The sequence below is a fragment of the Natator depressus genome, chromosome 1, assembly GCF_965152275.1.
Source record: "Natator depressus isolate rNatDep1 chromosome 1, rNatDep2.hap1, whole genome shotgun sequence".
NCBI lineage: Eukaryota > Metazoa > Chordata > Testudines > Cheloniidae > Natator > Natator depressus.
The window spans coordinates 321,527,746-321,548,323 of record NC_134234.1 but is presented as its reverse complement, the minus strand read 5'-3'; the positions used below and the strand labels follow the sequence as shown (position 1 = coordinate 321,548,323).

At 39.4% G+C, this 20,578-nt stretch overlaps 2 protein-coding genes across 8 annotated transcripts in view; one reads left to right on the top strand and one right to left on the bottom strand.

Moving 5' to 3' along the window:
• Nucleotides 1-15,441, top strand: part of RINT1 (RAD50 interactor 1) — a 23,337-nt gene extending 7,896 nt beyond the window's left edge. For 5 of the 6 annotated variants that reach the window (XM_074942488.1, XM_074942489.1, XM_074942485.1 and 2 more), the window contains 11 exons: nucleotides 1-174; nucleotides 252-401; nucleotides 1,287-1,443; nucleotides 3,400-3,510; nucleotides 4,802-5,027; nucleotides 7,392-7,529; nucleotides 8,355-8,554; nucleotides 10,393-10,607; nucleotides 11,323-11,503; nucleotides 11,598-11,716; nucleotides 12,838-15,440. In XM_074942488.1, coding sequence (XP_074798589.1) covers nucleotides 1-174; nucleotides 252-401; nucleotides 1,287-1,443; nucleotides 3,400-3,510; nucleotides 4,802-5,027; nucleotides 7,392-7,529; nucleotides 8,355-8,554; nucleotides 10,393-10,607; nucleotides 11,323-11,503; nucleotides 11,598-11,716; nucleotides 12,838-13,054 — 1,888 coding nt within the window. In that variant the 3' untranslated portion in view covers nucleotides 13,055-15,440. Of the gene's footprint in view, nucleotides 175-251; nucleotides 402-1,286; nucleotides 1,444-3,399; nucleotides 3,511-4,801; nucleotides 5,028-7,391; nucleotides 7,530-8,354; nucleotides 8,555-10,392; nucleotides 10,608-11,322; nucleotides 11,504-11,597; nucleotides 11,717-12,837 lie in introns of all 6 variants that reach the window. The other variant, XM_074942484.1, reaches the window with a different exon arrangement.
• On the bottom strand, nucleotides 12,646-20,578 carry EFCAB10 (EF-hand calcium binding domain 10). Of its 2 annotated transcripts, none has more exons than XM_074942491.1 (4): nucleotides 20,173-20,578; nucleotides 17,504-17,668; nucleotides 16,984-17,068; nucleotides 12,646-12,691 (listed from the first exon to the last, which is right to left on the bottom strand). In XM_074942491.1, exons 1-4 carry the CDS (start codon nucleotides 20,273-20,275, stop codon nucleotides 12,661-12,663), a joined length of 384 nt encoding a protein of 127 aa, XP_074798592.1. In that variant the 5' UTR covers nucleotides 20,276-20,578; the 3' UTR covers nucleotides 12,646-12,660. The 2 variants fall into 2 exon arrangements, with proteins under 2 accessions (XP_074798592.1, XP_074798591.1); XM_074942490.1 differs by lacking the exon at nucleotides 12,646-12,691 and adding an exon at nucleotides 12,833-14,488.

Genomic DNA, 20,578 nt, shown 5'->3' with positions numbered 1-20,578 from the left:
TGATAATATTCAGCAGTATCTCATGACCAACAATGTCCCAGAGGCCGCTACTACTCTGGCATCCATGGCAGAATTGGATATTAAGCTTCAGGAGTCATCTTGTTCTCATCTTCTTACTTTTGTGAGGTCTACTGTTAAATTCTGGCATAAAATTCTTAAAGACAAACTGTCAAGGTAGGAAATGCACCATAGTTCTTTCATCTTTGCATTGTACTGTTGATTCATGTTGATGTGTATATTTTCTGTTACAGTGATTTTGAGGAAATATTAACTCACCTTCATTGGCCATTTGTTGGGCCACCACAGTCTCAGGTTTTTGGTCTTGCTGCACCGGCTAATGTTCCAGAAATATACAATAATTTGGAGACTCTGTTTTCTCAGCTTCTGAAATTGCAAACATCGTATCCTTTTTGAATTAGTGTCTTATATTCACAGGGAATTTCAGTAAGAATAATGAACAAACTTGCTGGACATTTCTCACTAAGGCTGAAGTAGGTTTGTGGGTTTAGTATTTCTTGTTTTATTAAAAGTAAAAAATTAACATAGAAAGTGCCCAATTAACAATACTAGAAATTGAAGTTCTTTGCCAATAGAAAAAGTGTAGCTTTGGCAGCAGCAGTGCTGTACCAACCACGATTCTAGTGCACTCACATTTGGGGAAGTGAGGAAGATAGTTTAACCTTCATGCTATTCAGTCCTTGGGCCCTCTGGCAAGATTTCCCACAGGGGTGAAAATTGTGGTGGTACATTTGCCTGTTCCCTGGAACTGGGCTGAGATCACTAATATTTTTCACATAAGCCATTGAGCTGCCCTCAGATGGTAAAAACAGCTTTTGATCTTTGCCAGTTTGGGTCACATACTGATCAGAGAAGCTCTTGTTTTGCATTACTAATCCTCTGAGTTTCTGCTTCTCTGTTTCAGTATAGTAATGACAAGTCTGTGTGTGTCTGTGGGAGGATAGGACAACCCACATCTGTCTTGGCAATCCTGAATAAAGATGATTTTTTGTAAACCAAATTGACTGACTGCTGCTATCACAAATCAGTCGTAATCCGCCTGTTAATTAAACACAGGTTTAATGTTGGAATATTCTAAATATAGAAATAGTTTTCAATGCAGGATTTTGATAATTGTATAGTATGTGTAGTGACTTCAGTAAAGAAAGGGGACTATAGAAATGGAATGTAACATTTCTTAAATGTCTCAAGTTATGATGCGAGAATTCAGTACTTCTATAACAATGATCTGCCAATAAAATATTTTACCTTTGACTCTTAAACCTTAGAGATGAATTACTAACTAAACCAAAACAACTGCCAGAGAAGTATTCTCTACCTCCATCACCACCTATTATCCTTCCAATGCAAATCATGCTGAACCCTCTTCAGAAAAGATTCAAGTATCATTTTACTGGGAATAGACAAACTAATGTTTTAAGCAAGGTATGGGGAAAGCATTTCTTGATTTACTTTTATTTGCAGTACTTAACAAAAAAACTAACCCGTTTTATATAGAAAACACATTGCTGTAGTAAAGTTGTGACCCAAATATTGCTCTCTGCATGGAGGACCTTGGGCTCATTGAATGTGTGTAGAGGTGAAAAAGCACTTGAAGACCCTCCACAAGTCCTACCCCCTGCTTGGCAAAGTGCTGCACTGCAGAGATTCCCTGGCAATAGGATATTCCTCTGTTGCACTTGCCATATCCCTTTGTTACCGGGGACACTGAAACAGGACCTGTTGCAGCCTTGGGTAAACTCCACAGCCTGAGAAGGATGGATTCATTTCTCTTCATCCCCATGGAAAAACCTCCTTTTACCAGTCCTGGCTACTTAAGTTTGGGTGTAAAAGGGAGTGAATTTGGTCATGAGATAGCATTTTTATTATTCCTATATTTACAGGTGTTAGACTCTGCATTAAAATAAGTTCTTGGTTTAAAATATAACTGACAATGACTTGGGACTATAATTAGTTTTTTGTTTTAATTAATTAATTTAAATTAAAAAACCTTACATTAAATTGTACCTGACTAATCCTCCCCTCCCCCCAAATTTGGAAACGTGTGTGTGTGTGTGTGTGTGTGTGTGCGCGCGTTAAATGCCCTCAAAGTTTGGTGGCTTTCATCTGGGGTTAAAATACAGGTGCATTTTTATATGAATGTTTCCTTTTTCTTTTTGTTCCAATACAACTGCACCAGGGTCTGAAAAGTTGATATTTAGCATGTATATAAACTGCTTATAGTAACAATGTTTTAAGGTTAATCTGTGTGGTCGCATGTAACATTTTTGGGTAAACTGTAAATACATTTCACCTTGGCAGTAGTTCCCAGACTTTTTCACTGGTGGCCTGTGACGGGTTAGTTGCATTTTTTATTACTTCTACAGGGTTTTCATTGGAAGTGCTTTTTTTAAAAAAAAAAATTTTTTCCCAGTAACTGGAAACTAGGAGGAGCCACCGGCCTAGCTGTTTCCAGTAGGGGAGGATACTACATAAAAGGATGATGAGGCAACTAGCCTCTCAGTCAGCTCCATTCTCAGTGGTGTGTCCTTTCCCTATCAGCCTCAAGAGGCATATGTAGTGGAGAGGGAGAGGAGTAAGTGGGTATGGTGTCAGAGCAATATGTGTAGGGAAGAGAGTAATAGAGCAAATGGAAGGGGAGATAAATGAAGAGCAAAAGTAGGCAGCTTGTTTCCTTTTTTCATAAAAGATAGATAGTAAAAGTACATAAATGGTTCTCTGATGTTAATTTGCCATGTAAATTGCTTAGTTGCCATAGGGATGTTACCTGATCACAAATACAGAGAAGGTCCACGAAAAAATTTTTTTTTCTTTGAGGGCTTTTAACCTACTGGGACAGAAAAGACAGTGCTTTCAATTTAAAGTACATATATGTCCTCCATTTTTCCTCCCTTCCCACCAAAAGCCAAAACCTCTACCCTGGTTTTAAATGTTGCTGCTGTTGTAAAATAAACTACTCTAAATTGCAAAATCCAATTTAAAGTTGTCATTTGTTAACTCTTTTTTTCCCCTCCAAATGCTTTTTCTGGTCATGCTTTGTAGTCTTGCTACGCTTATAAATAGTTTATAAAGAGTTAACTGTTGAATAGATGTTAGAAGCATGTTACAGACATGAGTAGAATGTGTTATGGATGGTTATAACAGTTGATTAACCATTTATTGAAACATCTAGTAACTTAACACTTTATACATTACTTTTAATATGTACCCTTAATATAAAGTTTGATAATCTTTCTGACTTGTCAGGAGTTATATCCTTTTATGTTACATATTTGTTTGCAGTGGGTACTGTAGGTGAAATCTATACTCCTGTTCATATATCAGTTGTTTTTTGGGTGGAGTTAACTTTAATGTTCTGGGTGTTTTGCCTTTTTGCACAAGCCTGAGTGGTACCTAACCCAGGTACTCATGTGGATTGGAAATCACGCAAAATTCCTCGATGATAAAATCCAGCCAATATTGGACAAGGCAGGCTCCTCAGTCAATGCAAGGGTAAGCAAATATGTTACAGTTACTCCTCACTTAACGTCATCCTGTTTTTAATGTTGTTTCGTTGCTGATCTTTTCGAGAACATGCTCATTTAAAGTTGTGCAATGCTCCCTTATAACGTTGTTTGGCAGCCGCCTGTTTTGTCCACTGCTTGCAGGGAGAGCAGCTGTTGGAGCTAGCTGGTGGGGGCTTGGAACCAGGGTGGGCCAGCAGCCCCCCATCAGTTCCCCGTGCAGCAATTGCCAGGCAGTTCAGGTGTCCCTCTCCCCACTGCCATGTGCTGCTCCTGCCCTCTGCCTTGGAGCTGCTCCCGGAGTCTCCTGCTTGCTGTGCAGGGGTAGGGGGAAAGAGGGGTGCTGATGTCAGGGTGTCCCCCCCCCGCCCCCTCCCGCTCTTGCACCCTGCTCGTGTACCCCATGTCCACAGAGCAGGGGGGGAACAAAACACGACAGGACTCAGGATGAGGAGCTTGTTCGCCGCAACTGCTCTCTCAACTTGCTGATCTACTTAAAAAGGCAGTGTACTTAGAGTGGGGTCAGTATACTTTAAAGGGCAATGCGCTTGTCTGTCTGTCTCTCTTTCTCACTCTCTCGCACGCATGCACGCACCACCTCCTGCACTTTGGAAAGTGGAGGGAGTGGTGTGCTCCAGTGGGATAGCGTGGATTCATCATGTTCAGTTTCCGCAGAGAATGTTTGCAGCCACTGCCATGCATCTATTGTGTCTCCTTCCTCCATTTATGCTGACTTTTAGAGTGTGAGGCTACATTAACAACGTGTTAACCCTTGAGGGCTCAGCCGAGTGCTAGTTCATCCATTAGCAGCACGGCATTCCCTGGGAAATATCCCACCCTCTTCCATTCTCTGACTCCACCACCTCAGCCAAGCTTCACAATCATCATTACTGTGTACAATATTAAATTGTTTAAAACTTATAGTGTGTGTGTGATATATATGTCTTTTTTGTCTGGCGAAAAACATTTCCCTGGAACCTAACCTCCCCCCCCCTTATTTATATTAATTTTTATGGGGAAATTGGATTAGCTTAACATAATTTTGCTAAAAGTAGCATTTTTCAGGAACATAACTACAATGTTAAGTGAGGATTTACTGTATGTGCAATTACCTACAGCCAAATTCTAGCTGTGGTGTAAGTAGGCACAACTTCATTAACCTTATTGAATTTGTGATATGGCTGAAGTTAGTTCAGAAAGAGTTTTAAAACTGCATTAATATTAACAATTCTAACTTGCAGTTTCTATCTACTTTGGTGACTTTTGTTTTTTTCTTAAAGCTTGAATTTTCCCGTGCTCTGGTAATGCTGATTTTGGAGAAGTTGGCTGCTGATATCGTTTGCCTATTGTATGACGATAATCTCTTTTGTCATCTTGTGGATGAGGTGCTTCTATTTGAAAGAGAGCTGTATGCTACTCATGGATATCTCAGCAGTGTTCCCAGTTGCATGCATATTCTGTCAGAAGAAACCTGTTTTCAAAGGTGGCTAACTGTGGAAAGAAAATGTAAGATTTAATATGATTGGTTTTGTTTAAAGAAAAATATATGAAGGCCTACCCATGTAATACTTATCTACAAATAGTTCTATTAAGTTAGGATAAGTCACATGAATAAGGGATATTAGATCAGCCCCCTAATTTTTATACAAGACTGTCCTGTTTAGTTTTAAAACAATACTTGCTAATGCTACCATAATTGATACGCTCATTGCCCCTGGACTGTGGGGATTTATTCCTCAGATAAAATTTCCATAGTCTCTGTGTATGTGCCTGGGTGAAGGTGGGCTTTTAAGTTGATGGGATAAGTTAGGAAAGAAAAATATAGTAGAAAGAAGAAGAGGTTACTAATTTTTACAGAGAAGAGTGACAGGGAAAATAGAGACAGAAGTTCAGGGGAGCAAGTAAAGGACACTGTAGGGAGAAAGAGACACACCAAGATCTATTATAGGGGAAGACAAAGTGGAGTGAGTGAAAGAAGCTATAAGAAAAGCAAGAGAGATGCAGGCTTGACTGTAGAAAAGGAGTTGGGTCTCTGGGAAAATCACTGCAATACACAAAGCCTGAGTTGGCGCATATATATTGAATAGGGAGAGATAGATGCTGTAGTCTGTATGGTAGGCAGGGATTGCCTAAATTAGAAAAGGAGATAATGACCAGAGGTGGTTTGTGCTCAGCCCTGCATCTTTTGCAAAGATAGGAGCGTAAGTCTGGGCTGCAGGGAGTCTTCTGTTTCTGCTTGAGATTCACAGCCTGGAAATCTCTTTGGAGTTTGGTATCTTAGGGCGTTTTAGCAAGAAACGGGAAGGGGAGGACCACCTCCCTTATAACTGTTAGCCCAGTGATAAGGGTACTCACCCAGGATGTGGGAGACTCCCGGTTCAAGTCCTCCTTATGAGCTGTGGGATATTCTAATGAGGGGAATCTCTCAATTTCCTGTTGAAGCTGTTGCACTGTGGCTAAATATTTAAAGAGTCATGGCAAGGGGGAGTAGATCCTGGATTCCCCCACATTATGAGCTAACCACGAGGCTGTAGCGTCAGTCATGCTCACACAGATGTGGACGCATGCACACTTTCCCCCTACTCCAGTGACTCTTTAAATATTCCACAGTGCAACATATTCAATAGGAGAGACTGAAGAATTCCCCACATCAGAATATCCTATAACAGAGTGGTTAGAGCCCTCACCTGAGAATTGGCAGATCCCAGTTCAGATCTGTTCTTCCCTGCAGGTGGAGGGGGGACTTGAACTGGGGGTCTCCCAGATGAGTTCCCTAACCAGTGGGCTAAAAGTTATTTTGGAGGTCTGTCTCGCCTCCCCTGCCCCCCATTCTCTTGTTTAAACTTCTGAGGTCCCAATCCAGTAAGTATGCTCAGAAATTGCCGACCAGATTGGGCCCATCAAGCAAGTTAGACAAGAGAACACCTCTTTTCCCCTGGTTTATGAATTGCTCTAAGGCTAATGTGGGAGATTAGCAGCAACATACATGCTCAGAAGCAGAACTTTTACTGAAAAAACATAGGCGCCCAGTGAGTTTAGGTGCGTACAGAGTTTCAGTGAGAGTTTTATGGGTCCCATTGGTCCCAAAACTGGGACTTAGGCACCTAACTCCTTTTGTGCGTTCAGGCCATAGGAAATAAGGCTCATTGAATAGTGTTCAGTGAATATATTATTTGACTTCAAGAGTATTAGTCAAATATCTGTTATTGCAAAAAGAGTATTTGTACAACTTTAGCTGTATAAAGAGCTATTATATTATTTGACAAACAGGTGAAATTCATTGGCAGGTATATTTGTGTAGTAGGCTACATTTAAAAAAATAGTTGAGTGAAAATGTAAAATGCAGTACCTAAAGGTTTTTTCCATTAAATTGCAGAGGTTTGGCTTTGGAGTACATGACAGCACAATGTTTTTCAGCTTGTTTTGTAGATTAATATGACTATTAATATAATCCTCAGGGTAATAGATGTTGGTAAATTTCAAGCAGTGATGGTGATAAGTGTCTAAGTGTTGTATTGTAAAGAATAAGAACAGCTGAAATAGGCCATGAATTTTCTGACCCTTTTTTGGGTAAAGGAAAATGCAGCTGTACAGGGTTGATAAGCACTTTAAAAATTATGATTAGTGATGATTTTCAATAAGCTAATTTTATGTTCCTCTAAAATCTTAATTGAAGCAATTGATGTTTTAATTTTCAAATTTAAAAACTATTTTTCGTCAATGTTACTTTTTATTAAATCTTATATTTTAGGATTCTTAAGTTTTTTATTTAAAAATGATAGTTTATTAGAAGAAATCTTAAATATGTAAACTCCAAAGCAAGTTAATATATGAATATTAAATTATTAAACATTTTTGTGTGCCTGTCAGTTGCTCTTCAAAAGATGGACTCTATACTTTCATCTGAAGCTGCCTGGGTATCGCAATATAAAGATATCACTGATGTAGATGAAATGAAGGTCCCAGACTGTGCTGAAACTTTTACGACTCTGTTACAGGTTATCACAGGTAATTATTATAAAATTTGAGACACTTCTTAAGATGAAGTCTCCTAAATAATTCAAGAACTATAATTCAATACATTAATCTACATTAAATGTCAGTGGTTGTGGAGTCATCAAAGGAGTAAGAAGTAGAAATGTTGTTTGGTTTGCATTTTAACAAATAAATGGAATTCTTGTTCCTTTTTCCTTTGAACTTTAATGAATAATTCTAGTGATTATGATCAAACTTTTATCTTTGTACTAATTTCTACAGTGATACACCTGATGATTACCATTAGAAATTTGTTTAAGTTTGAAAGAAGATAAATTGAATTCATATTTTTTGTTTATGTGTAAAAATGAAATAAAACAAGTCCTGTTATCAATTCTGAGGAATTCAGCCCAGGGAATGGTTGAGTGACCAAAAATGAATTCCTGAAAAGGTAGATAGTAACTAACTTTAACCTTTCTACATGGTGAGTAAGAGCAGATGAACATCAAGGTGATTTTTATTTGAGTACTAAATGTGTATTCTGTCACATCTTGTGGGAAGATTTCTGAGGTCCACCTAGTGTTACCAGGCTGTTTTTCAAGTTTCCTTCCAGGAAAAAAATTTAAAATTAAATGCTATAGTGAAATCAGTAAAGCAACCATTTATTTAGGCCCTAGTTCTGCAGAGATTTACATATGTGCTTAACTTTAAGTAGTCAATGGGACGACTTTGAGGGTGTAAAATTAAGCATGCATGTAAGTCTTTGCAGGAGTGAGGCAACCACAATACTTACCTTTTTAAAAAGTTCCTGTTTTTATTTACTCTGGAAAATTAAAATTTTTACAATTGTCTCTCCAGACAGATATAAGAATCTTCCTACAGCATCTAGAAAACTACAGTTCTTGGAGTTACAAAAAGACTTAGTTGATGACTTCAGAATACGGTTAACTCAAGTTATGAAGGAAGAGACTAGAGCTTCTTTAGCCTTCCGTTATTGTGCCATTCTTAATGCTGTTAACTACATAGGAACAGTATTAGCAGACTGGGCTGACAATGTTGTGAGTAATTACTGTTTTACATAAATAAATAAACTAACTCTGTTATGTGGTGCTCAACTAAAACCACTTCATTCATTTCAGTATCTTAAGATGCAGAATTAATCATGAGTGCTGAAAAAACAGAACCAGATGTAAATTCTAATTCAGTGAAAGATGTTTAAAGATAAATTACTTCTTATAATTTAAACAGTGCTTAAATACTGCTGTTTTTGTGCACTGTATCAAAACATCTAAATCAGATTAGTTTCCTGTAAACTAGCACTGCACCTTGGCCATTCTGCAACATCTTGTTACATGGGAGACCACCTATGGATCCTATTCTTCTTAACCCTTACATGAGTAGTCTGGTAGAAGTCAATGACTTACTGCTCATTTGTAAGATCTGTAGGAGTGGGCACTTTCTCAGGAAGCAGGGTGAATTTAGTAGGGGAAGGATTATTTCACCCATTATGTTTAGAGCTATATTTCACTCTTACAGCCAACAGTCCTCCTACTATTACTTGTAGCCTACCACCTCCAGAATGCTCCATTATCTGTAAAAAGAAAGCACCATTGTGTCACACTAACCTTAGCTAATTTTCTTGCCTCAGTCAGCCCAGGAAGCAAGACTCCCAGACTATCCTATACTCAGCAAACTAAAACGTACCCAAAACCTATAGTCAAGACACTAAATTTCCAGGTCAACCTATCTCTCTGGTTAATGACCCATTGCCTCTAAATATATGAGGATTCTAATTTTCAGGATTATTTCTGCTGAAGCATGTTAGCTTGATTTTTTTTTTCTTGCTCTTAAGTACTGCATCTTTACCTAATACTATAAGGTATTACTTTTCAGCACACATCTATGCACTATAGTTGATAGTGAGTTGCTGATCCTTCATGTAAAATTGAGAAGCCAGACGAATCTGACAGCCAGGTCTGTGTGGATTTGGAGCAGCCATGAGAGTACACTTTTGTTTTACCTACCTACAAACCCTGATTCTATATTGGGGTCTGCTATTGGAGACCTGTGTGGAGCCCTATTAACCTCAGTGGGGCTCTCCACGGCCTCAGAGGTTTGTGGTAGTGTGTCCTAATTCAGAATGCAGCCTGTTTCTGTATATTTAAGTATGCAACTTCATTAATGAATACCTGTTAAAATAAATTAACTAAAAAACTGGAAATGTGAAATTCAGTGCTTAATGTTAAATGTAACATATCTGTCTGCTATCACTATCATACGAACACTTCCATTTAATTTTCTTTCTTTATAAAATTTAAATCAGAAATTTCTTTTTTTTTTTTTTTAGTTAAGGAAACATTTATTAAAATTTAAATGCTATCCAGGTCTTAACTTGTAGTTTTTCTTATTAGGTTAAAAACAGTATGTCTGTCAGACTTTGCAGAAATCAGAAAATTGAGATTTTGGGGTAAAATTTTCAAAGCACCTAAGTCTCATTTTCAAAAGTGACTCAGGTAGTTAGAAGCCCAAAATTCCATTGAACTTCTGAAAATGGAATTTAGGACCCTATATCACTTAGGCCAGAAGAAAATTTGACCCTTCAGCTTGTTTTTTAAATTATTTTTTAGTAGTATTGTGAAGTCAGATGGAATACAACAGCTTTCTGTTTCCATCACTGGGGTTAAAACACCATACTTCTATACTCATTTGGGGACAATAGAGTTACCAGATTTTTTTTTATAATCTCATCTTTTTGAAAACAAATTGCTAGTTTATAAAAGCCTTAGGGAAACATATTATCAGCTGAAGCTATGCATATTAAAGTACAAATAAAAAGTTACCATGGTAGAAATGTTTTTGCTCTAGTATTTATATATAAATCTGTTTGTTTCTGTAGTTCTTCTTGGAGCTTCAGCAGGCTGCGCTGGAGATTTGTGCAGATAGTAATGCTCTCAGTAAGCTACAGCTAGGACAGCTAGCTTGTATGGAAAGCTCTGTCTTTGATGACATGATTAACCTTCTAGAACGCCTAAAACATGATATGTTGACCCGCCAAGTAGACCATGTCTTCAGGGAGGTCAAAGATGCTGCAAAGCTGTATAAAAAAGAGAGGTGAGTCTTTGTGTTAATGTCTTCTGTTAATTTGTTATACAATTTTAAGACTTTTGGCAAAAAACTATGTAATGTAAAAATTTAGTTCTATGAATGAAATGAGATAGATGTAGTAAATTGTTTGGAAAGTGTTATCTGTGGCATTTCTTCACAATTCCTTAAAAAAATATTTTTTTTAACTAGATTGTACTTTTCTAAAGCACAGTCCTGCAAATAGTGGAGGCACGCTGCAGCAGGACTCCCAGAAGAAATTCTTGCCGACTCTTATCTGACAATAATTGTTTCTTTGGGAATATTAAGGAGCAAGTGTGATAGGGCTTTAAGGGCTACCTCCATTTTCAATAAGTCCTAATGTAACTATGAATACTTGCTTCTGAATAAAATTGGTAGGCTGCTTTCTAAAATAAAAGTTCTTTTCTGATTTGCTTCTACACATTTGGAGTCTCCCCCCCGGATTTCAGGTGTCCCATCTTACATTCCTGTTACTAAAATATAGGCTTGATATTATTAGAATGATATTTGGTGTAGAGTATTAATCCATAATGCAGACTGATCTTTTTTTGGATATTTGAGAAAGGGGAGGGGTAGCCAAAACCTAAGAAAATTAAAAGTGGATGAGATTGTGGCCTTTTGAAAAAGATGAGCTTCATTGCTACTGCCTTCCTGGGAATGAATAACTTTAGTGTAACATGGTGGTGTACATCTGTTTCTTCAGGTGGTTATCTTTGCCATCCCAGGCAGAGCAGGCAGTGATGTCCTTATCCAGTACAGCTTGCCCATTGTTGTTGACATTAAGAGATCGTTTGCTGCAGTTGGAACAGCAGCTTTGTTACTCGCTGTTTAAAATCTTCTGGCAGATGCTTGCAGAGAAAGTGGATATGTTCATCTATCAAGAGGTAAGCATCTGCCATTGTGATATGTGCTGTGACAATGAAAGTGCAATTGACTTACCTAAATTAACTTAGTGCATCTGTTTGCATACATATGTAGGTAATTCTGGCTAATCACTTCAATGAAGGAGGAGCAGTACAACTTCAGTTTGATATGACTAGGAATCTTTTCCCTTTATTTTCCCACTATTGCAAAAGGCCAGAAAATTATTTCAAACAGTAAGTAAGCCAATTTCTAAAGTATTAGTATTTCAAAACCAAGTATCCAACTGATCATACCAAGTTCTTACATTGTATATAAATCAGCATCTTTCATAGTTGCAGCTTGGATTAATTGGGTGAGAAATCTGTTAAAATTATAGTGTTGGAAGTGGAGAGAATCTGTACCACTATATCAGGTATGATCCTGCAGTTCATACTTAAGCAAAGCCCCCATTGACTCTATGGTTTGTTCTTTTAGGTTAGCAGTGGATTGTTTGTTACACACAGTCTGGCACTTGCACATTTAGGGAAAATTGGATGGTAAAGCATGTAAACAGCACAAGAAGCCATAGCAAGACAAACCACCAAGAAACAAGGACTTGGGGTGCAGTACTGTGATTCCTACTAAGGCTAATTGCTCTACAAAGTCAAATAGGACTTCAGCCTAAATAAAGAGTGCAGGAGTGGGTTCAGAAATGTTTAAGGATGAAGGTGATACATTGGTACTACAATAATACTTAAATGGAAGATGCTATATTTGTTGAGGCTTTTGAAATATTTCTCAAACATTAAGCTTCACACTCCTTTCATGTGTATTATCCCCATTTATAATGGGAAAGTGTAGGCACAGAAATGTATAGTTACAGGGCATCTTCTTGCTTTTTGATGACTTTTGACAGGGAATGTGTTATCTATATATCATACTGTGTTCTTATTTAAGTATACTGAATAAGAAGATAGTTCATCTTGCTTAACTTTTTACCAATATTAAAATGTAAAAAAGTATTGGCTTTTATTACTTTACTCCATGGGGAAACTAAAGTTAAAAAACAAATGCAGGGCCCTGGGTAACTGGAAGCAGTATATGTCAGAAATGGTGGTTATACTTACATTTGTCTCACAGAAAACAAGAAGGACATTAAGGTGGATGTCTGCTATATATCTTGAAAGCTGTGGCTGCATTATCTTCTCAGTTTAGGTTTTGTCTTTCCGCTATTCAGAAAGGGGAGGTTATTCTTAGTATTTTATTAATGGGATGATCAAAAAAACCACAGACTGAATATACTGTGTCCTGACATGAAGTTGAAATGGGCACTCCTCTTCAGGCAGTAAAGTGTGTGTATTTTTTCCTCTTATAGCATAAAAGAAGCCTGCATTATCTTGAATCTAAATGTTGGCTCTGCCCTCCTTTTGAAAGATGCACTACATTCAGCCTCAGAAAATGGAACCATCTTGGATCCAAACCAGCCCTCTGCCACAGCAGTCTTAAATGAACTTGGAGTTTACAAATTAGCTCAACAGGATGTTGAGATTCTACTTAATTTGAGAACAAACTGGCCTAATATAGGAAAATAAGTAAAGATCTTCAAGGAAAATGGTTAAAAGTAAAATATCTGTTCTAGGTTATTTATCTGAATAAAAGTGAAGTCAAGCTATTGCATTAGTATACTTTTATTGTATATTCTTTAAAAAACAAAACAAAAAACCCCCCACAAACAGACCACTAGTAAATCTTTGTAAAATGCTGACTTGATCTAGCCTTATGCCTTAATCTTTTTATAATTCTGATTATATGTTGTACATAGCCATTTTAAAACAGTTGCACTACTGAACTGGTTTCTAACCTAGTATAGTTTAGTCAAATCTGTTTTAATCACTTTTCTCTAACTTGGCCTGTTTTGTAACTACCCCCAACCTAGAAACACAGCAGGCTCAGACCTAGATTGGAGAATGTATTCCTTGTTGAATAGCAAGTGATCTGTTTAGTTGATGATGGCTGTAAGGCGATAATGGTTATGCTGAGGAAACTTTAATGGTTTAGAGTAATATGGAGTAAACTCTGGGTATATATGCTACTGCATTCAGTGGTAAACATTCATTCAAATTGGTGCAGTCTCATTTTGGTATATGGACAGTTATGTACATAAATTCTCATACATGGGCATTACATACTTAAATGTGTGTGCAGGGGGTGTGGAATGAGGTGAAAGCATGTGTCCATGTTCTATCTTCTTTGATCATGCTAACTTTTAAAACTAAGTCCTGTTATGGAAACTTCAGAATTGTCTCTTCCTTGAATGTCCAAATCCTTTGTCCTCTTTAAAATGGTCTGAACAGGCCTTGCATACATTGTGACTAGTAAATTTGTTTTAAAATGCCATCACAACTTGTTCAGTTATTGAAATATTATTTATTTCAAATTGCTTATGTTTGGAAATAATGGTTTTGTTGGAATTTGGGTATCTTCTCCAGGTTGTTCAAAACTATTTTTTCCCCAAGAGTCTTAAAGAAATATCTGGCTTTAAAATAAACTTTCAGTGCCATAATGGCTGCTGTTTATTGCATACTAGAACCACATTTTGTACAGAAATAATTATATATTTGAACCAACACGTGTCAAAGCATTGCCTTGAGCTACTCTGAATAAGTCATTTTTATCACTGTATGGCCCCAAAACATTCTTGCTAGGGAAGATGTTGATACACAGCATCTTTTTAATGTTACACTGTTTTGAATGTTTTTTTTTTTTTTGTAAAGGAAGTCCTCAAAAGACGTTCCTCAGGTGTAATGAGTAGTTTCTGATTATTTAAACTATCACCATGTAATTCATCTTTTTACATACTATGCTCATGCTACTCAGTTTATATTTGGATAAGTGAAACACTATCAGTTGCCAAAAGGCAATTAAAATAAAAACAAACTCAAAGATAAGACTTTAAAAAAAATTATTTTTAGCAGACAGCTGCTTAAGATTGATATATTGCCCAGCTCTCCTGCAACAACTTCTTCCTATAGACAAAAAGAAATCTAGTTAGATGTTCTGTAAACAATTTTTGTTCATTACACGAGGTTTCAGTATAGAATTTTCTTTCGTACATAGTGTTCTTATCCCCTCCCAAACCACCATAGTTATTTTCCATCATATGTGGGAAGTAAAGATGGACTTGTGTACTATACTTATTTTTAAATGAGAACTGGGTAACTAACAACCACCTACTTTTCCAATTCTGTACCCCTCCTCCCAAATAAACACAAACATGCCAAACTGAAGTTGAAGATACTCATGTAAAATTAATTATTACATTTGAGGAGTTTTTTGGTTTGCTCTCCCCTTCCCAAATATGTGCCTGGGATATAGGGAACTTGTACAGGCTCAAAACAGGCATTAGGCTCCTACACAATTGTACAGGCTGCCTTGCTTGCCAATCCACCCCTATGGCTTCTCCTGATCCTGGCTGTAAACTGGACTCCAGCTCTGGCATCCTAATTTCCTGCTGCCTACATCTACAGACTGCACTGTATCTCCACAAAGCCAAGTTATTTGAGTAAGAGAGCAAGAGGGCACTACAGGCAGGTTCTATAGGACAGAGATGGGGAAACAAAATGCTAGTCATCTGCATGCAGCAAAATGTCAAATTCTGTGAAGAACTGCTCAATTCTTTGGTCTCTTTGGAAAAATGCCAATTTGCATAGCCTTGATAAAAAGACTCCATAGGGTTTTGAGATGAATAGGGGAAATTAATTCCTCTAATTGTATCAGGTGATAAGCAGGCAGGTGGCACTACATTGGTTATGCTTAGTTTTCAAGGTTCATGTTTTCAAGGTTCTCTCTGTGCTCATAATTTAAATGCTGAGATTCTGGAGCAAAACTCCAGAATCTCAGCATCCAACTCCACAGCCAGTGAATTTGCTGCATCGAATACACAGAGCCCTGATTAAAATGTTGTTCCAAACCACACAAATTTTATTGGCTCAGTTGCTGGTGTAGTGGTTGTTCTAATCTTAATAAAAAAATAAAATGACTGGGCTGTCTATAAAATACAGTAGTAGTTTTAACTCTATAATACTGAGGCTTTATGTACATGTATTGACTGAGTATACCACGCCCTACAGTTAATTAGAACTGAAAGGTTTATCACTGCAAACACAGATGCTCCTGTGTATAGGAGGAGATTACCAGCACTACTCTGAATCCCCAGAATATCCATCCAAGCTGCAGATATTTATTCTGATCAATTCCCTGCAGTATTGATTTCTTTAATTTGGGATATTTTCCCAAATGACAATGTCATCTGGTAAAAAATTTTAATGCAAGTGTCATTTCCACATATGGCTTTCAAGGAGACTGCTTTCAGAGATGACAAGAAAATCACTGCTGTGCAGTCGGTGCAAATACTCTTTAGAGCAGGGGTGGGGAAACTTTTTGGCCTAAGGGCCACATCTGGGTATGGAAATTGTATGGCGACCATAATTCTCATGAAATTGGCAGTTGGGGTGCAGGAGGTGGTGAGGGCTCCGACTGGGGGTGTGGTCTCTGGGTTGGGGCCAGAAATGAGTTCAGGGTGCGGGAGGGAGCTTCGGTCTGGGGCAGGAGGCTGGGGATGAGGGGTTGGGGGTGCAGGAAGGTGCTCCAGGCTGGGACCAAGGGTTTGGAGGGTGGGAGGGGATCAGGGCTGGGGCAGGGGGTTGGGGTGCAGGCTCCGGGTGGCGCTTACCTCAAACAGCTCCCAGAAGCAGCAGCATGTCCCCACTATGAGGAGGCGTGGCCAGGCGGCTGTGCGCGCTGCCCTGTCCGCAGGCGCCGCACCTGCAGCTCCCATTGGCCACGGTTCCCAACCAATGGGAGCTGCGGGGGCAGCGTGCAGTGCCCCTTCGCTGTCCCTATGCATAGGAGCCAGGGGGAGGACATGCCACTGCTTCTGGGAGCTGCATGGAGTGGGGCAAGCCCCCAACCCTGCTTCCTGGCAGGAGCTCCAGAGACCAATTAAAACGTCTGGAGGGGCGGATGTAGCCCCCGGGCCATAGTTTGCCCACCCCTGCTTTAGAGAGAACAGTGGCACCAATAGCAAAATATCTGACCTACTTGTAGAAATATGATCACTTTCAGAACTGTGAGCTTTTTTGCTAGTGCTCCCCATGGTACTCCATAAATTAGAACATATTTTTAAACTTTTCCTCAGTCTATCACTACTCGTTTATTATGATCCACCTCACAAGGAAAACTAAACGTAATCCATCGCTTCTAGTTTAAATTTGACTTTATAGTGATGTTTTTATTTTTTAACATAATTAAAGGGTATGAACATAAGGTGACAAGTGCCTGATATTCAAACTGAAGTCGAGCAGCTGTGACTAGATTTAAGACCTGATTCTAAAAATATCATTATGCTTTTTAATACTCCTTTTTTAAACAGCTTAATACAAGAACTCATGCAATTACACTTAGCTACAAATCTTTATCTCCCCCACATAAAGCCAAAGGGTAAAAAAGTCACTTTACTTACATTTCTTTCTTGAATATTTCCAATGTGATAGTTGCATCTTCTTCATAAGGCAAATCTTGAGTACTTAACCCCAAGGTTTTGAGAGCTATAAAGGTTTTTAAAAGAGAGAATCCTTTTAAGCCTTGCAATGCAAACCCACAGAAGTCTAATTTTACATCCAAAATGGACTTACTACTTTTTTCTGAGTCACAAAGATCTAGCTTGTAAACAAAATATAACTTTTTAACGTTGCCAGCTCTAGTGTAGATTATTTTTAGACCTTATTGGTCAAATATTGTATACAAGAGCGGGGAAGGGGGTGGTGGGAGGTGTCTCTCTTGTTTTGCAATAAGTAAATCGTTTTTCTATCAATGCTAAATTCTAACAGGTTGAGAAATTTCTTTAATGAAACTATCTCACATTCTTTTGAGCAACAACCTTGCATTTTATAGCCTAAATATTCTGCACTGTATTAAAGTTCTCATATGTAAATAAATAAAAAATCATGTTAATTAAAAAATGCTAAGCCAGGAAGACAAACCTCCTTTGTACTGCACTAAAGTTATATAGCCTTGACTTGCAGTGTCCAGCATTTCAAACATGGCATCCAAATTTGATTCATCCACAAGATAAGGATATTCTGCATCAGTTAGTTTTGCAAGCTTCACTCTTTCCAGTGCATGTATCAAAAACTCTCTTGGTCTTTCTGTAAAAGAATAAAGTTAACAAATCTTGTTGATACTATACATTTTTTTAAACTAGGTTTACTAATTCTTACCATTAAATGCAAAAACAGTGCACTACAGTACAGTAGGATTTGTTTTTATCTATACTGCACTAGCAGTGTAACTTCACTGAATATACACTAGTATAAAAATAAATGTTATCTAGTTACCAGTTAATTCTTCAATCCTATAATTAATGTAAAATATTACATTTCTGACAATCTCAAGGAAATACAAGTTATGGCAAAACCATTGTTCTGTGTGCACCATCATGCAAATTAAAATCTCATATCAGATTGAATGCTAACAAAAGAATAGGAAGGGGCTGCTGTACCATTAAAGGTTATCTTCCATTGGATGCTGTGTTTAAAAAGTGCTGTCTCTCCAGGTTATAATTTAAGATGCCGTAGCAGTTAATGAAATGGGTGAGGAACAAATAGGTGTTCATATACTATACTGCTGAATGCTCTAGATTAATTATCTATAAATAAACCAACTGCTGGTTGTCAACCAATGTTCCACCTCTCAGTAAAACAGATTCTAATATCCAAGGCTCATGTGAGCAACTGTTGTGTGTACGTTACCGGCCACATTTGATTAAAGGCCCTGAATTTAATGCATTACATTGTAAAATACTTTGACACCAGTGAAGTCCATGGCAAAAAACTCCCATTGATTTCAGTAGGGCCGAAATTTCACCATTTGAGTATAAAAAGGTGTTAAATCAAATTCTATTTAGTATGTAAAGTAATGTAACACTGGCTATAGGCTATATTAACCATATCTTTCTAGTGCTAGAGCTGTTTGTATTTTGTATACACAATAGCAACTAACTTAAATAGAAAAAAACTGAAATTTTGAAATATCAGTCACTTCACTCTGAAGCTTGCTTTCGGTTACTTTATAAACATATGCTGACTGTCCCCTAGAGCCTTGCAAAGGGGCAGTGGGGCAAACTGCTAGCTTATAACCAAGGCCTTATGTACGCTTTATGGCACATTAAATCGAAGTTATATGACAAAACCCTCAGAATTATTTAGCAGCGCTGCACTGAATTCTACAGCAAAGTGAATGATTTTATAAGCACTTAACCTTCAGTTTTAATGAAGTAATTCTAAAAACGAATTGAAATGTGAAAATGTATCACTACTGTCTATAATAAAATTTGAAGCATAGCAGATTCCTGCAGAATTTAAGCACTCCAGAGGCATGACGGTCTTTGGAAAAATTACAACATACATATAAAAAGCTCTTCTATCAATGAAGTGATTTTTTTAATTGCCCATTAATGAGTCTTGTTAAATTTACAGCTAAGGTACTGGTATTTTACGGTCATAGGAAGTAAGGCAATTAAAAAAATCATTTGCAATATTTTAATAGAAGTTGTGTGGAACCGTAAATCTGCTAAGGATATGGCTATACTTCACACCACTTGTGGCAGCATGTAGACCATATGGAGCTACATGCCACAAGAAAAAGCAAGCTGCATCCACACTGCAGTGTGTAGCTGCATGCAGCAGTGAAAGGTTTGTGCAGAGGGAAGACAATGGTACTTGAGCTTTTAGACAGGTTTGAAGCAACTGTATAAATAATAATCAGCCTTTAGGTTGAAGAAGGGGATCTATGGTTAATTAATGTCTGGTGATATCCTGCATGAACAATTGATAAACATCCAATACTCTGCATGCAGTGTCAGTGCAGTCAAATAACGTACAACACCTCGCTGCCCACATGCAAATAGCTGTCCTAGCCCGGGCTAGTCATTTTGATATTATTTTCATTATAGTACTGGCTCGGGGCCCTACTCAAGGGCCCAATACGGCTAGGTGCTGTACAAATGAATAATACAAAGCCATTGTGCTGAGCGAGCTTACAATCTATGTTTAGGACAAGCTGCAGAGATGCATTAAAGAAGGTGGGGAAAGAAGCGATGCGGTAATATTAGAGCACATTTTCACACCCGTAGCAGGCTCTTCAGCTGGAGCAGAGCTGGCAGCGTCCTGCAGGCATCACAGGCGAGGGGAACGCGCGCGCCTCCACGGGGGCTCTTCCCAGCTGCACGGGATGAGCCCGAGAGGCACGTTCTCCCACCTCACGCCTCGGCTGTCCTGGCGGCCCATAAATCAGGGTTTGGCATGACCCAGCGCACTGAGGGAGGGGGGACACACCACAGATTTTTGTTTCCCTTCAGCCAATGCCGCGCCCCACAGCCTGCGCTTGGGGAGGGGAGCGTTTCTGCCGCGCGGCAGCCGGCTGTGAATGGTTATAGCCGGCCCGGGTCTGAGCCCAGTCACGCATTCCCGACGGACCCGGCTCCCCGCTGGCAGCCCTGCACCGGGAGCAGCGGCCGGGGGCGGCGGCATGGAGCCCCGGCCGGTCTCCTGCCAGTGGCTCAGCGCTCCGCCAGCCTCCCGGGGACCCGCCGGAGCCCCCTGGGCCGAAGCCCGGCCGGGGTGGTGCCGCGCCTCCAGCGGGGCGCGCGTACCGGGCCGGTGGTAGAGCAGCAGCGCGCTCAGGTTGTGCAGCAGCTCCGGGATCTTGTAGCGCTCCAGGTACTCGCGGCCCTGCTGCTCGCCCGTCGCTGCCATCCCGCGTTGCTAGGAGACCGGCCACACCTCCACCACGTGACCCGCCCGCGCCCGGGCCGTGGCTCGCAGATGAGTGCAGGCCCCGCCCCCGCGATGCGGGAACAGGCTGGGGCGGGGGCCCTAAGCCGGAACCAAACGCAGCCTGGCGCCGCTGCCGGGAGCGAGGTGGCTGCACGCGAGCTGGGCAGGGCCCGCCACCGCCTGCTGCTGCTGCGGCGCGGACGGGGACAGGGCTGAGGGGGGCCCTGCAGTGCGAGAGGCTGTTAGCTGTGGGGCTTTGCTGCTGAGGGTGCGCCGAGCATG

Excerpts from the sequence above, each read along its gene's own strand:
- EFCAB10 (XM_074942490.1), bottom strand. The coding sequence starts at position 20,275 with ATGGCAGCGACGGGCGAGCAGCAGGGCCGCGAGTACCTGGAGCGCTAC. Across the intron at positions 17,669-20,172 it reads GCTGCTCTACCACCGGCCCG|AAAGACCAAGAGAGTTTTTG; the intron begins GTACGCGCGCCC and ends ATTCTTTTACAG. Across the intron at positions 17,069-17,503 it reads TTTAGTGCAGTACAAAGGAG|CTCTCAAAACCTTGGGGTTA; the intron begins GTTTGTCTTCCT and ends AAACCTTTATAG.